The following is a 14,585-nucleotide window of genomic DNA, read 5'->3' as shown; positions in this document are numbered from 1 at the left end:
AAAGGAGTGAGTCACTTTATGGTTTCCACAGATAGGGAAAGAGGGATGGAGGGAAGATAGACAGACAGGTAGACAGAGAGATTCAGATTTAATTTGGCGAGTAATTATTTAGTACCTGCTCTTTGCCAGGCCCTGGTTGAGAATCTGAGGATGGAGCAGCCAGAAACATATGGTTCAGCTGCCAGGATTAGGCCTTTCAGTCTGGCCTCGTGAAAATCCAGACAGGAATACCAGTTCTCATAGAGCCAACGGTCTAGCTGGAGGAAAAGGACTGAGGAGAAGGGGCTCAGGAGCTGGCGTGGCCTGCCCAGTGTCTCCTTCCCACCAGCAGGTATGGGTCCGCCTGAGACCTTCCCAAGTCGTGGTTATAAACTCACCTCGCAGACCTCAGAGGCTGTTGTGGCAATTTAGTAAGCGAGGTATGGAAAACATGATGACTTGATAAGTGTTACCTTTACGATTATTGTTAGAACCGTCATCATAATTTTTATTCTGTGTTACTGCTGTTATTGCAACAGGCCACTGCCCTGTTCTCAAGCTTTGAGCAGTTTCCCCAGAGGGAGAGTGTAGAAGTGAAACTTCTGTGACCTACAGAAGAGCCACCTCTGGGACTTCAGAGAGTTCAGAGGTTTTTTTGCTGAGAAAGAGCCGGAAACACAACTAGGGCAACTTCTTTCTCTCAAGGCCGCTTAGAAAAATAGGCTCGGTGCGCCCCCTGCTGGAGCTGGGGGGCTGCCTTAAACAGAATTCTGGGCCCGCCTTTATTCTGTTTTACAGATCTGGTAATGGAGGCCCAGAGAGGGGCAGTCTTGCTCAAGGTCTGGTGGCAGAGCCAGGTTCATAGCACAAGGTCACGTCTCTTGTTCTTTTCTCTGTCTACTACAGGACGCCTCCCTGTCTCCCCTGTCAGATCTTTGAGTGCCCCTAATTTATTCTTTAGGTGTCTCTTCTGAGCTAGGTGTTGTGGGGAGATGTGGTCTAGCCCTCCATAGCAGCCAGCCCCTCTTTTCACACAGCACTCACACGCACAGACACACACACACTAGTTACTGAGCCCCACCCTGGCTGCTTTCCAGCTGCTTCCTGCCAATGTCAGTTACTTTCTGAAAGCGTTGAACAATAACTTGGGCTTATAAAAACTCCTACCATTATAAAAATTTAGTCTTAGAAGTGAAAGTTCCCCTTAGACACAAAGTACCACACTTGGCAAGGTTTTTTTTCTTGTATCTGCTATCTTTCCCCATAGAAACTGGGTTTTCTTTCTTTCTCTTTTTTTTTTTTTTAATTGAAGTATAGACTTACAATGTTGTGTTAATTTCTGCTGTACAGCAAAGTGATTCAGTTATACATATATACATTCTTTTTTCATATTCTTTTCCATTATGGTTTATCATAGGATAATGAATATAGTTCTCTGTGCTATACAGTAGGACCTTGTTGTTTATCCATTCTGTACATAATAGTTTACATGTGCTCACCCCAACCTCCCACTCCATCCCTCCCCCAATCCCCTCCCCCTTGGCAACCACCAGTCTGTTCTCTATGCTTCTGTTTCATAGATAGGTTCATTTGTGTCATATTTTAGATTCTGCATATAAGTGATATCATATCGTATTTGTCCTTCTGACTTATTTCACTTAGTATGATAATCTCTACTTGCATCCATGTTGCTGCAAATGGCATTACTTCATTCTTTTTTATGGATGAGGAGTATTCCATTGTATAAATGCATCACATCTTCTTTGTCCATTCATCTGTCAATGGACATTTAGGTTGTTTCCATGTCTTGGCTATTGTGAATAGTGTTGCTATGAACATAAGGGTGCATGCATCTTTTTGAATTATAGTTTTGTCTGGATATATGCGCAGGAGAGGGATTGCTGTATCATATGGATCATATTAGTTTTCTGAGGAACCTCCATACTGTTTTCCGTAGTGGCTGTACCAACTTACATTCCCACCAACAGCGTAGGTGGGTTCCCTTTTATCCACACCCTCTCCAGCATTTGTTATTTGTTGACTTTTTAATGATGGCCATTCTGACCGGTGTGAGGTGGTACCTCATTTTAGTTTTGATTTCCATTTCTCTAATAATTAGCAACATTGAGCATCTTTTCACGTGCCTATTGGCCATCTGTATGTCTTCTTTGTAGAAATGTCTATTTAGGTCTTCTGCCCGTTTTTCGATTGAGTTGTTTGTTTTTTTGTTGTTGAGCTGTATGAGTTGAAACTGGGTTTTCTTTAAGGTGTTGTTTTGCAACCTGCATTTTGCAATTAACAGTTCATCTCAGACACTTTGCCATCAGTACAGGTCCATCTGGTGCAGGGTATTTTTTTGTGAATACTTTATAATTTGTTTAATGCCTAGCCTTTTGAGGGACATTTGGGAGCTTCCCTATCACTGACCTAGGATGTGCAGTAAACATCCTCATACTATAAAGAGCATTGGCATTTGCCTACGTGTGTCTAAAACTGGAATTGGCTGGGCCCATCTCACCTAGAGGACTGTGAGCTCCTGGTCAGGCCAGTGGCTTAGACCCCCCCGTCCCTCGCTAACTCAGGGTGTGCCAAGTGGCCAGAGTCCACGGCCTGACTTGTGTGATTTGATTGCCTTCAGGAAATCATAGGTGCTCAAAGAGAGATACTCGTATTCCCCTAGCAGATTAGCCTTTTAAAAAATATATATAATAGCAATACCCATTGTTGACAAGGGTGCAGATAAACAGGCAATCTTACAGGCCGCTGGTGGGAATATAAATAGGAACAGAACTGAATTTATGTTTCATTTCCTCATCTTTTTCTGTTATTATAAATACCATTATGTCATTCAGGAAAGCAACTTGGAAATGTATCAGAAATGTGTCTTAAATATTATTTCACCCTTCCCTTTAGCTTAGCAATTCTACTTCTAGGAATATACTCTAAGGAAATAATTAGACATAGGCACAAATATTTACATAAAGACCTAGTGCTGTCCATAGTGATGGAAAATGGGAAAGTGCCTCCATGTTCATTTCTAGGGGACTCATCAAATATATCATGGTGCATATACAAAAATCATCTAGAGGGAACCTTCATGACGTGTTTTAGGGAGTTTCAAACAGTAAGCTATAAAATACAGTGTACTATAGTATGATCTCACAAATCCTTTTTTACATGTGTATGGCTCTTCTTTATATATGTGGTTCTCTTCTTTTCTCTCTCAGCTGTAAAAATCAACCAGCAGGGCTATTAACCACCATCTCTGTAGCAGTAACTCCTAATTTCCTGTCTTTCCTCCCAACCCATCCCCCATCTCATGAACCATCCTCCATCCACCTACTTATTCATGTCAGGAAGCTCACTTCCCCATCAGCCAAACACCAAGTCCTGGTGATTCATCCTCCAGATTACATCTAGAATGTGTCTGTCCATCACCACCTCCTTCCTTCACCCACCATCTTTGGTTTTTTTTTAAACTTTTCATTTTATATTAGAGTATAGTTGATTAACAATGTTGTGTTAGTTTTAGGTGTACAACAAAGTGATTCAGTTATACATATACATGTATCTGGTTTTTTTCAAATTCTTTTCCCAGTTAGGTTGTTAGAGAATATTGAGCAGAGTTCCCTGTGCTGTACAGTAGGTCCTTGTTGGTTATCCATTTTCAGCACCATTCTTTTTTTTTTTTAGTAAGGTTTTATTTATTTATTTATTATTTATTGTTTAGGCTGTTGGGTCTTCGTTGCTGCGCATGGGCTTTCTCTAGTTGCAGCAAGCCAGGGCTACTCTTCGTTGTGGTGTGCGGCCTTCTTATTGCGGTGGCTTCTCGTTGTGGAGCATGGGCTCTAGGCACGCGGGCTCAGTAGTTGTGGCTCGCGGGCTCTAGAACACAGGCTCAGTAGTTGTGGCGCACGGGCTTAGTTGCTCCGCGGCATGTGGGATCTTCCCGGACCAGGGCTCGAACCCGTGTCCCCTGCATTGGCAGGCGGATTCTTAACCACTGCACCACCAGGGAAGTCCTATCCGTTTTAAATATAGCAGTGTGCACACATCAATCTCAAACACCCTAACTATCCCTCTTTCCCACCCTTCCCCCCTGGTAACCATAAGTTCGTTCTCTAAATCTGTGAGTCTGTTTCTGTTTTGTAAATAAGTTCATTTGTATCTTTTTTGATTCGCATGTAAGTGATATCATATGATATTTCTCTTTCTCTGTCTGACTTACTTCACTCAGTATGACAACCTCTAGGTCCATCCATGTTGCTGCAAATGGCATTATTTCGTTCTTTTTAAAGGCTGAGTAATATTCCATTGTATATATGTACCATATCTTCTTTATCCATTCTTCTGTCGATGGGCATTTAGGTTGCTTCCATGTCTTGGCTGTCGTCAACAGTGCTGCAGTGAATACTGGGGTGCATGTATCCTTTCGGACCATGTCTTTCTCTGGGTATATGCCCAGGAGTGGGATTGCAGGATCATATGGTAGATCAATTTTTAGTTTCTTAAGGAACCTCCATACTGTTTTCCATAGTGGCTGCACTAATTTACATTCCCACCAACAGTGTAGGAGGGTTCCCTTTTCTCCACACCCTCTCCAGCATTTGCTGTTTGTGGATTTTTTGATGATAGGCGTTCTGACTGGTGTGAGGTGATATCTCATTATAGTTTTGATTTGCATTTCTCTAGTAATTAGCGATGTTGAACATCTTTTCATGTGCCTCTTCATCTGTATGTCTTCTTTGGAGAAATGTCTGCTTAGGTCTTCTGCCCATTTTTTGATGAGGTTGTTTGTTTTGATGATATTAAGCCACATGAGATGTTTGGAAATGAATCCCTTGTTGGTGACATCATTTGCAAATATTTTCTCCCATTCTGTGGGTTGTCTTTTCATTTTGTTTATGGTTTCCTTTGCTGTGCAAAAGCTTTTGAGTTTAATTAGGTCCCATTTATTTTTGTTTTTATTTCCATTACTCTGGGAGATGGATCAAAAAGGATCTTGCTGTGATTTATGTCAGAGAGTGTTCTGCCTATGTTTTCCTCTAAGAATTTTACAGCATCTGGTCTCAAATTTAGGTCTTTAATCCATTTTGAGTTTATTTTTGTGTACAATGTTATAGAATGTTCTAATTTCATGTATTTACATGTAGCTGTCCAGTTTTCCCAGCACCATTTATTGAAGAGATTGTCTTTCCTCCATTGTATAGTCTTGCCTCCTTTGTCGTAGATTAATTGACCACAGTTGCATGGGTTTATTTCTGGGCTTTCTATCCTGTTCCATTGATCTGTATTTCTATTTTTTTTTTTTACCAGAAATTTGTATTTATTAATAAGAAACCCAGGTTTGGTATCTATCAATCTCATTTTTGCATTAAAAACAAACAAAAAACCATACTGTTTTGATGCCTGTAGCTTTGTAGTATAGTCTGAAGTCAGGGTGCCTGATTTTTCTTTCTCACGATTGCCTTGGCTATTCGGGGTCTTTTGTGTCTCCATACAAATTTTAAGACTTTTTGTTCTAGTTCTGTGAAAAATGCCATTGGTAATTTGATAGGGATTTCATTGAATCTGTAGATTGCCCTGGGTAGTATAGTCATTTTGATAGTATTGATTCTTCCAATCCAAGAACACGGTATTTCTTTCCATCTGTTTGTGTTGTCTTTGATTTCTTTCATCAGCATCTTATAGTTTTCAGAGTACAAGTCTTTTGTCTCCGTAGGTAGGTTTATACCTAGGTATTTTATTCTTTTTGATGCAGTGGTAAATGGGATTATTTCTTGAATTTCTCTTCCTGATCTTTCATTGTTAGTGTATAGAAATGCAACAGATTTCTGTGTATTAATTTTGTAACCTGCAACTTTACCAGATTCATTGATGAGCTCTAGTAGTTTTCTGGTAGTGTCTTTAGGATTTTCTATGTATAGTATCATGTCATCTGCAAACAGTGACAGTTTTACCTCCTCTTTTCCAATTTGGATTCCTTTTATTTCTTTTTCTTCTCTGATTGCTGTAGCTTGGACTTCCAAAACTATGTTGAATAAAAGTGGCAAGAGTGGACATCCTTGTCTTGTTCCTGGTCTTAGAGGAAATGCTTTTAGCTTTTCACTGTTGAGTATGATGTTAGTTGTAGGTTTGTCGTATATGGCTTTATTATGTTGAGGTATGTTCCCTCTAAGCCCACTTTCTGGAGAGTTTTTATCATAAATGGGTGTTGAGTTTTGTTAAAAGCTTTTTCTGCATCTATTGAGATGATCATATGGTTTTTATTCTTCAGTTTGTTGATGTGGTGTATCACATTGATCGATTTGCTGATATTGAAAAATCCTTGCATCCCTGGGATAAATCCCACTTGATCATGGTGTATGATCCTTTTAATGTATTGTTGGATTCAGATTGCTAGTATTTTGTTGAGGTGGTTGTTTTTTTGTTTTTGTTTTTTTTTGCTGCATTGGGTCTTCGTTGCTGCGTGCGAGCTTTCTCTAGTTGCGGCAAGCAGTGGCTTCTCTTTGTTGCGGAGCACGGGCTGTAGGCTCGTGGGTCGTGGGCTTCAGTATTTGTGGCTCGTGGGCTCCAGAGTGAAGGCTCAGTGGTTGTGGCACATGGCCTTAGTTGCTCCGCAGCACGTGGGATCTCCCTGGACCAGGGCTCGAACCCATGTCCCCTGCGTTGGCAGGCGGATTCTTTTTTTTTTTTTTTTTTTAATTTTATTTATTTATTTATTTATTTACTGATGGCTGTGTTGGGTCTTTGTTTCCGCGCGAGGGCTTTCTCCACTTGTGGCAAGTCGGGGCCACTCTTCATCGCAGTGTGCGGGCCTGTCACTATCGCGGCCTCTCCTGTTGCGGAGCACAGGCTCCAGACGCGCAGGCTCAGCAATTGTGGCTCACGGGCCTAGTCGCTCCGTGGCATGTGGGATCTTCCCAGACCAGGGCTCGAACCCGTGTCCCCTGCATCGGCAGGCAGACTCTCAACCACTGCGCCACCAGGGAAACCCGGCAGGTGGATTCTTAACCACTGCGCCACCAGGGAAGTCCCTGTTGAGGATTTTTATGTCTATGTTTTTCAGTGATATTGGCCTGTAATTTTCTTTTTTGTGTGTGGTATCTTTGTCTGGTTTTGGTATCAGGCTGATAGTGGCCTCACAGAATGAGTTTGGGAGTTTTCCTTCCACTGCAGTTTTGTGGAACAGTTTCAGAAGGACAGGTGTTAGCTCTTCTCTAAATGTTTGATAGAATTCATCTGTGAAGCCATTGGGTCCTGGACTTCTGTTTTTTGTAAGTTCTTTAATCATAGTTTCAATTTCAGTACTTGTGATGGGTCTGTTCATATTTTCTATTTCTTCCTGGTTCAGTCTTGGGAGATTGTATCTTTCTAAGAATTTGTACATTTCTTCCAGGTTGTCTGTTTTATTGGCATACAGTTGCTTGTAGTAGTCCTGTTATTTTTAGGCTGCACTGGGTCTTAGTTGCAGCACGCGGGATCTTCGTTGTGGCATGTTTAGTTGTGGCATGCGGGCTTCTTTGTTGCGACATGCATGTGGGATCTAGTTCCCTGACCAAGGATAGAACCCGGGCCCCCTGCATTGGGAACACAGAGTCTTACTCACTGGACCACCAGGGAAGTCCCTGTTAGTAGTCTCTTATGATCCTTTGTATTTCTGTGGTGTCGGTTGTAACTTCTCCTTTTTCATTTCTAATTTTATTGATTTGAGTCCTCTCCCTTTTCTTCTTGATGAGTCTGGCTAAAGGTTTATCAATTTTGTTTATATTTTCAAAGGACCAGCTTTTAGTTTCATATTGTTTTCTTCGTCTCAGTTTCATTTATTTCTGCTCTGATCTTTATGATTTCTTTCCTTCTACTATAGGTTTTATTTGTTCTTCTTTTTCTAGTTGCTTTAGGTGTAAGGTTAGGTTGTTTATTTGAGATTTTTCTTGTTTCTTGAGGTAGGATTGTATTGCTATAAACTTCCCTCTTAGAACTATTTTTGCTGCATCCCATAGGTTTTGGATCATTGTGCTTTCGTTTTCATTTTTCTCTAGGTATTTTTTGATTTCCTGTTTGATTTCTTCAGTGACCCATTGGTTGTTTAGTAGCATATTGTGTAGCCTCCATGTGTTTGTGTTTTTTACAGTTCTTTTCTTGTAGTTTATTTCTTATCTCATAGCATTGTGGTCGGAAAAGATGCTTGATATGATTTCACTTTTCTTAAATTTACCGAGGCTCACTTTGTGGCCCAGCATGTGGTCAGTCCTGGAGAATGTTCCATGTGCACTTGAGAAGAATGTATATTCTGCTGCTTTTGGATGGAATGCTCTATAAATATCAATTAAGTCCATCTGGTCTAATGTGTCATTTAAGGCCTGTGTTTCTTTATTGATTTTCTGTCTGGATGATCTGTCCATTGATGAAAGTGGGGTGTTAAAGTCCCCCACTATCGTGTTACTGTTGATTTCTCCCTTTATGATTGTTAGTATTTGCCTTATATATTGAGGTGCTCCTATGTTGGGTGCATATGTCTTTACGATTGTTATGTCTTCTTCTTGGACTGACCCCTTGATCATTATGTAGTGTCCTTCCTTCTTTGTCTCTTATAACAGCCTTTATTTTAAAGTCTATTTCGTCTCATATGAGTGCTGCTACTCCCACTTTCTTTTGATTTCTATTTGCATGCAATACCTTCTTCCATCCCTGCTTCACCCACCATCTTCTCACACCTGAATTTTTGCAGGAGCCCCCTAGCTGGCCCCCATTCAGGTCTGCTCACCTTAGGTGCCAGAGTCATCTTTGAAAATGCTAATCTGAACATTCATGAGCCTCAACCCCTCAGGGACCAAATTGAAGATGTGATCGGGCCCCTGCCCAGCTCAGCAGCATCCTTGGTGTCTTGGCCCCTCTCCCACAGTTCCCCAGCCCACGGCTCTTATGTTTCTTCCATCCCACCGTGCCTTTGCTCCACAGAGCCTTCATACGTGCTCTTCCCCTCACTCCTGGTCTAGGCTCCTTGTCTGTCTATTCCTCCTAGGATCTCGGCTGAAATGTCACTTCCTGACCCCCAAGCCTTGGTCAGGCCCTGGTAGTCACTCTGGTACCCTGCCTTCTCCCTGGAAGTCCGGAGCACTGTGGTAATTACTTAGGTATTAGGTAATTACGCTAAATGACCCAGTAGACTGTAAGCTCCCTGAGGGCAAGGACCACGGCTGACTTGTTCGTTGCTGCATCTGTGGCCCCTAGCCAGTGCCTGGTACATGGTGTTGATAAATGTGTAGATAGTTATCGTGAACTTTACTTAGAGAAAACACAAAAGATGTTCTTTAAAACGGTGGTGGTGGCTTTTGGGGTATAAAATTATGCATGACTTATTTTGTTCTTTGTACTTTTCTGTGCTTTCTGTTTTGTTGTCAGCGAGCAAGGCGATAACTGTCAGTTTGTCAAAAGACATCAGTGCCGGGCCCCAAGCTGAGTCTTCTGTGCAGGATGCACCAGGGTTCACCTCTGCCCTCCTGCCCTTGTCCCCACAGGCCTGAAGAGCGATGCGACAGGCATGATGGAGGTCGAGTCCTCCTACTCGGACTTCATCTCCTGTGACCGGACGGGCCGCCGGAACGCAGTCCCTGACATCCAGGGAGACTCCGAGGCCGTAAGCGTACGGAAGCTGGCTGGCGACATGGGCGAGCTGGCCCTCGAGGGCGCAGGTCAGAACCCACGGGCACTCTTGTGTTCAAGCACTCCTGGTGGGAGACCCTCTTCTGGGCTCCGGGACTGGCCTCTAAGTCCTAGCCTGCCCCCACTTTCTCAGAGAAGAAACTGGATTTAAATCAGGCCCCAGGCCCACGGTCAGTGGCAGAGGGCAGCCACTCCCTAGGCTAGGGGGTGCCAACGTCTCAGGCCGTGAGGACCCTCTGGCCAGGCATCCCGGTGCTTCCCTTTCCCCTCAGCCTCCCCATCCACCCACAGGCCCTGTCAGTTCTCCTCCAAGGTCCCTCCCCAGTCCCTCCGCTTCTCTGTGTCCCCACAGCCACCACCTGGCTCAGGCCACTCCCAGCACCGCAGCGGCCTCTGCCCGGGCCTCCCTGATCCACCCCCGCCCCAACCCTTCTGCTGGACAGCTGCCAGCAGGGTTCATTTAAACCCCCTGTCCCATCGTGCTTCTGCCCCTGCGTCCGCCCCGCTTCATCTCACGGTTTCCTCTGCTAGAACATTCCTCACCAGTCCTGGCTGCCCAAGGAACCCCACCCTCCCTCCCCGTGCCGTCCCGTCAGCGGTCCGTCAGCCCTCCCTTGTCCTGCGGCCCGAACTCCTCACCAGCCGTGGAAGCCTCCCCGGGTCTGACCCTGCTCCCCTCCAGCCTCTGCTCCCATCTTTCTCCCCTGTGCCTCTGGTCCAGCCTGAGGAAGGGACTTCTGTTTCCTGAAAGTCCCTGATGGGCCTTGCACACTCTCCCTCTGTCTGGTCCTGCCTGCCCTCCCTTTGCTGGGCTGGCTTTTCCTCTTTCTTAGAGGCCCAGACCGCTCTGCTGAGAAGCCATCTCTGACCGCCTCCCCCTGTCTGGCAGGGGAGGCGCCTCTTCTCTTGGCCACCTCCACAGCCCCCTGAGCACAGGGCCTCTCCTCTGGGATCCGCATCCTGGGCCCTCGGTGCCTGATGGCGTTTGGCACCCGGCAGAGGTGCCTGGTCAATGGCTGTTCACTGACCAGCACGCCCAGCTGCCACGCCAGGCCTGCTGCCAGGGCATCTGCGTCTGCTCTGGTGAACGGTTTTCTATCTCCTTCAACTCAGTGTAGCCGCTCATCCACCTGCCCAGGCCCTCTAATGCCGGCTCCCACCCCCGTCCGATTCGAGATCCCTGCGGTACCCGGTGTCCTGGCAGCTGTCTGCCAGGGTGACGGACAGTTGAAAGGGGGAACCTGAGGAAGGAGTGGCGCTCAGCGCAAGGCAGTGAAGTGCGCCTGGTGCAGTGCAGGCCAGAGTGGCCGAGGCGCCTTCCAGCAGGCCCTGCAATGAGCAGCTTCCGCTGGCACGTCTGCGAACCATGCTCAGTCCAGCGGACTCACCAAGGGAGTTGGGAGTACAGAGAATACAGGTTCTGATCCTGCGGGCCCTGGAACATCTATTTGCCTAAAGCTCCCGGGAAACTGATGCAGAGCCCGGGCAGGGGAGGAGGAGCCACAGCCTTTGCCCGTCCTGAGGCCTGGCCACCAGGCCTCCCCAACTCATGTGTGTTAACGCTCCCCAAGCCCTTTGTGTGCGAACCTTTGTCTTCTCTGATGTTTTCTTACGTGGGGAGCACAAACATTTCCTTACTTGGCCGAATAATGAAACATAAACAACCAGCAGGGCATGAAGGAATACGAACGCACTGCTTGGCAGCATGTGACCGGGAAACTTTCCGAATCACGCTGTGAAACTGCCCTGCGGGAGTCCCAGGGGTGCTGGTTGGAGAGGAAAATGCTTGGGGACCTCTCTGTGGGCCAGAAGAGAGCTGGGGCCTGCACAGAGGAAGCCTTGCCCCTGGCTGAGCTGTCCCATGTGCCAGGTGACCACAGAGGGGCAGGGATGTCACCCTCACTTCATAGATCAGGAAGCAGAGGCTTGGAGAGATTAAATAAATTGCCTGAGGTCCCACAGCAAGGAAATGGCAGAGCGGTAGTTACTGCGGAATTTAACGAAAATATTCTTGCTCGCCAGGGTGGGAGGCTTCGGACCAAATAGGGCATCACAAACTGGGAAATCTGCCTGAAGCGCAGTCTAATTTGTCAGGCTTCCAGTGGGCCAGAAGGACCCTCTGGGACCCGGCCTTTGCTGCCAGGACAGCTGCCAGGACACCAGGTACCTCGTGCACAGGCCCTGGCCCATGATAGGAGGTGACCTGAGGCGCAGGTGTCCAAGTTCTCCCTGCACCGCTCACTACCACTAACCCCACCTCTGAAGCCAGCTGCCAGGGCAGAATGAGGCGGTGTCAGTGACGGGTCTTTACAAACCCTGGAGAGCGCTCCTTTAGGCGGCAGCCTCCTAGTTAGTGGAAGGGACACGGCTCCCTCCACTGTTTGTTTGGCTCTCAGGCAAGTCGGTTCACCTCTCTGAGCCTTGTTTTTCTCATCCGAGTCGTATCGTGACCCTCATCACACCTCCAGGCTGCTGTGTGACTGCACGGAAAGTACTTGTCAGTCTGCAGCCTCAGGATCTGGGTGCAGGGTAGTTTCTCCCTAGTCACGTGAAGGGCTTAGCCTAAGGATGCAAAGACAGAGGCCAGAGAGGGAGATGGGGGTGGTGTGGTGGGGACACAGCACAGTGAAACAGCCACGGGCTCCACCCCAGCCCCTGCTGCAGGCCACCCCTGGTGCTCCCCTGGGCTGGCATCTTCTGATGCCCTTCTCTGTCTTACAAGAACTACCGTTTGCCGAGCACATGCTGGGACTCTAGACACCCCACACAAATATCCTGACCCTCACCAGCTACAAGTATCCATCCGTGATCCTGGCCTTTTCTTCACTTTAATTATACTAGTAACAGCGCATGCACATTTTCTTTGTAGAAATTAAAATGTTACAGACTAGGCTAAAGTTCCCTTTAGCTACCCACCCCCCCCCCCAATCCAGCTCCTGTCCTGCTCCCCAGGGCTTATCCACTGTTACTGCTATGGCTGGGCCCCTCTAGGCCTCCTTCTATGCATTACGTTTGTGTATATGCTCCTTTCTCTCTCCTCTGCAGAAGGACAGGCGGAGGTGGGCACCCCAGACAAGGAAGGCAGCAATCAGCCCAAGAGCAGCGATGGGACCACCTCATCTTGAACATGACCTTGCCCGAGGAGGCTGGAAGAGAGACGCGCCGTGGACGGAAAGCCCTGGCACTGGCCCGGCAGCCTTTCCGCTGAGCAATGTGTTCCAGGCAAGCCAGGCCAGACTGAAAGGCAGCCCCAGAGGCTCCCGTGGCCCCTACCCTGGGAAGGCCCTCTGCCCACACCCCCAGGCTCCACGCTCCCACCACCTCCTCACTCGCCCGGGGTACACTTTCAAGACACTGTAACCACAGGATGTTATTTATTCAGCAGGTGCTGGGACTCGGGGGCTGGGTCCTGCCACCTGGGTGAACAGCCTGGGCAGGGACCGCATTCTAGCTCTGCCCCCTCTTCTCCAACCCAGCCAGCCTTCTGTGTCAGGACCTTCTTACCCCTTTTTTTAAGAAGCACTTTTAAACTTTTTAGAAACTTTAAACCTTTTCTCAGCAGAGAGGGAGGGAGCTGACAATTTACCTTTTATTTTGGAAGCCATTGTAAGTTAACCTTTTTGACCATCTATGCAGCTCTGAGGTTCCCTCACGGAGCTTCACAGATCCATTTTTAGGGAAGGGATCTTGTGCTCAAAACTCTCTGATTAACTCTTTGCCCTTTCTACCAAGATAAGTGACACCTAGGACCCAGGAAATAAATGCTGATGATTTGTGTGATAGGTTTAGATGATTATTTCTCCTTTAAACAACAGCAAAAGCAGGGGCTGGGCCTTGTTTCCCCAAGGCCATGATTAGCTGGGACCCATCGCTGCCCCCGGCTTCCACGGAATGAAGTACCTGAGAAGATGCTGGGGTACCGCAGAGGCCGGCACCACTCCTCAGGCCAGTATCTGAAGAATCATCTTCCATCTCACCCTCTCTCAGCCCAGTGCACAGCTTTGGGAACCCAAAAGGAAGGTTTCCCCCCTTAGGACCTAGAGTAGGAGGGGGTTAAGAGTTCAGGGAGCATTTAAGCAGATAAGCCTTCCAAGAGAAGCCTGGTTTCTTCTGGACGGAGAGCAGGCTTTGGGCCCCGCTTTGCCCCCCCTTCCCATTCACAGACCCCACCGGGCTCTCGGGACCCTGCTGCTGGGCAGGCTGCCTGCTTCTGGGGGCCCCAGGGGCTCCTTCCGTTCTCCACAAACCCAAGTTGGCCCGCTCCGACCGCAGCGCCATACACCACATGCTGCACGACCCCAGCCGTTGGCTTCTTTATTAAGCACCAGATTTTCAGCACGAGTCACCATAGGAGGAGGGATTCAGATTCAACCAGCCACAGGCCCTGATCCTGGCCTGGGCACACAATCAGAGGAGAGACACGGCCAGGCGGAGGTGTATGTGTGTACAGAAACAGGCACGTGGGCTTCACGAGCGTCAGTAGCTGACTCTGGAAATCACAGTCTCCCTGGAAGGAGTAAAGGGAAGCCTGTCGATTAACCCCAGAGTTGTGAAGACTCCATCCACAGGGTGAGGACTCTGAGAGGTGGCCACGATGTCTTCAGGGACGCTGCCCTGCTTGCCAAGTAAAGGAAGCAGAAAGATCAGGCAACTTGTAGTACCCAGGACATAAAAAAAAAAAAAAAAAAAAAAAAAAAAAAAAAATCACAGAACACCAGAGCCAGAGAGGAACCCCTTTCTACAGACGGGGAGACTGAGGCTTGGAACAAGGAAAGGCTCTGTCAAGGCCACACAGGAAGGAAGGAAGCAGAACCTAGCTGCACCCTGGGCTCAACTCCCTGCCCTTGGCTTTGGGCAGCCCTGGAGATGCCCCAAGTTGCCAAGACCTTGGGAGTGGGCTTGAGAAAGTCTCCTCCTCAGACCAGCCTCAAGACAGCATC

At 47.2% G+C, this 14,585-nt stretch overlaps 1 protein-coding gene across 4 annotated transcripts in view; it reads left to right on the top strand.

Moving 5' to 3' along the window:
• PKIG (cAMP-dependent protein kinase inhibitor gamma) overlaps positions 1-13,425 on the top strand; it is a 106,748-nt gene extending 93,323 nt beyond the window's left edge. For all 4 annotated transcript variants that reach the window (XM_068523774.1, XM_068523772.1, XM_068523773.1 and 1 more), the window contains 2 exons: positions 9,501-9,674; positions 12,691-13,425. In XM_068523774.1, coding sequence (XP_068379875.1) covers positions 9,524-9,674; positions 12,691-12,770 — 231 coding nt within the window. In that variant the 5' untranslated portion in view covers positions 9,501-9,523 and the 3' untranslated portion in view covers positions 12,771-13,425. The remainder of the gene's footprint in view (positions 1-9,500; positions 9,675-12,690) is intronic.
• The last annotated feature ends 1,160 nt before the right edge of the window (positions 13,426-14,585 follow it).

The sequence above is a fragment of the Eschrichtius robustus genome, chromosome 16, assembly GCF_028021215.1.
Source record: "Eschrichtius robustus isolate mEscRob2 chromosome 16, mEscRob2.pri, whole genome shotgun sequence".
Classification (NCBI taxonomy): Eukaryota; Metazoa; Chordata; class Mammalia; order Artiodactyla; family Eschrichtiidae; genus Eschrichtius; species Eschrichtius robustus.
The sequence above is the reverse complement of the archived record's forward strand: the minus strand, read 5'-3'. Positions and strand labels throughout refer to the sequence as shown.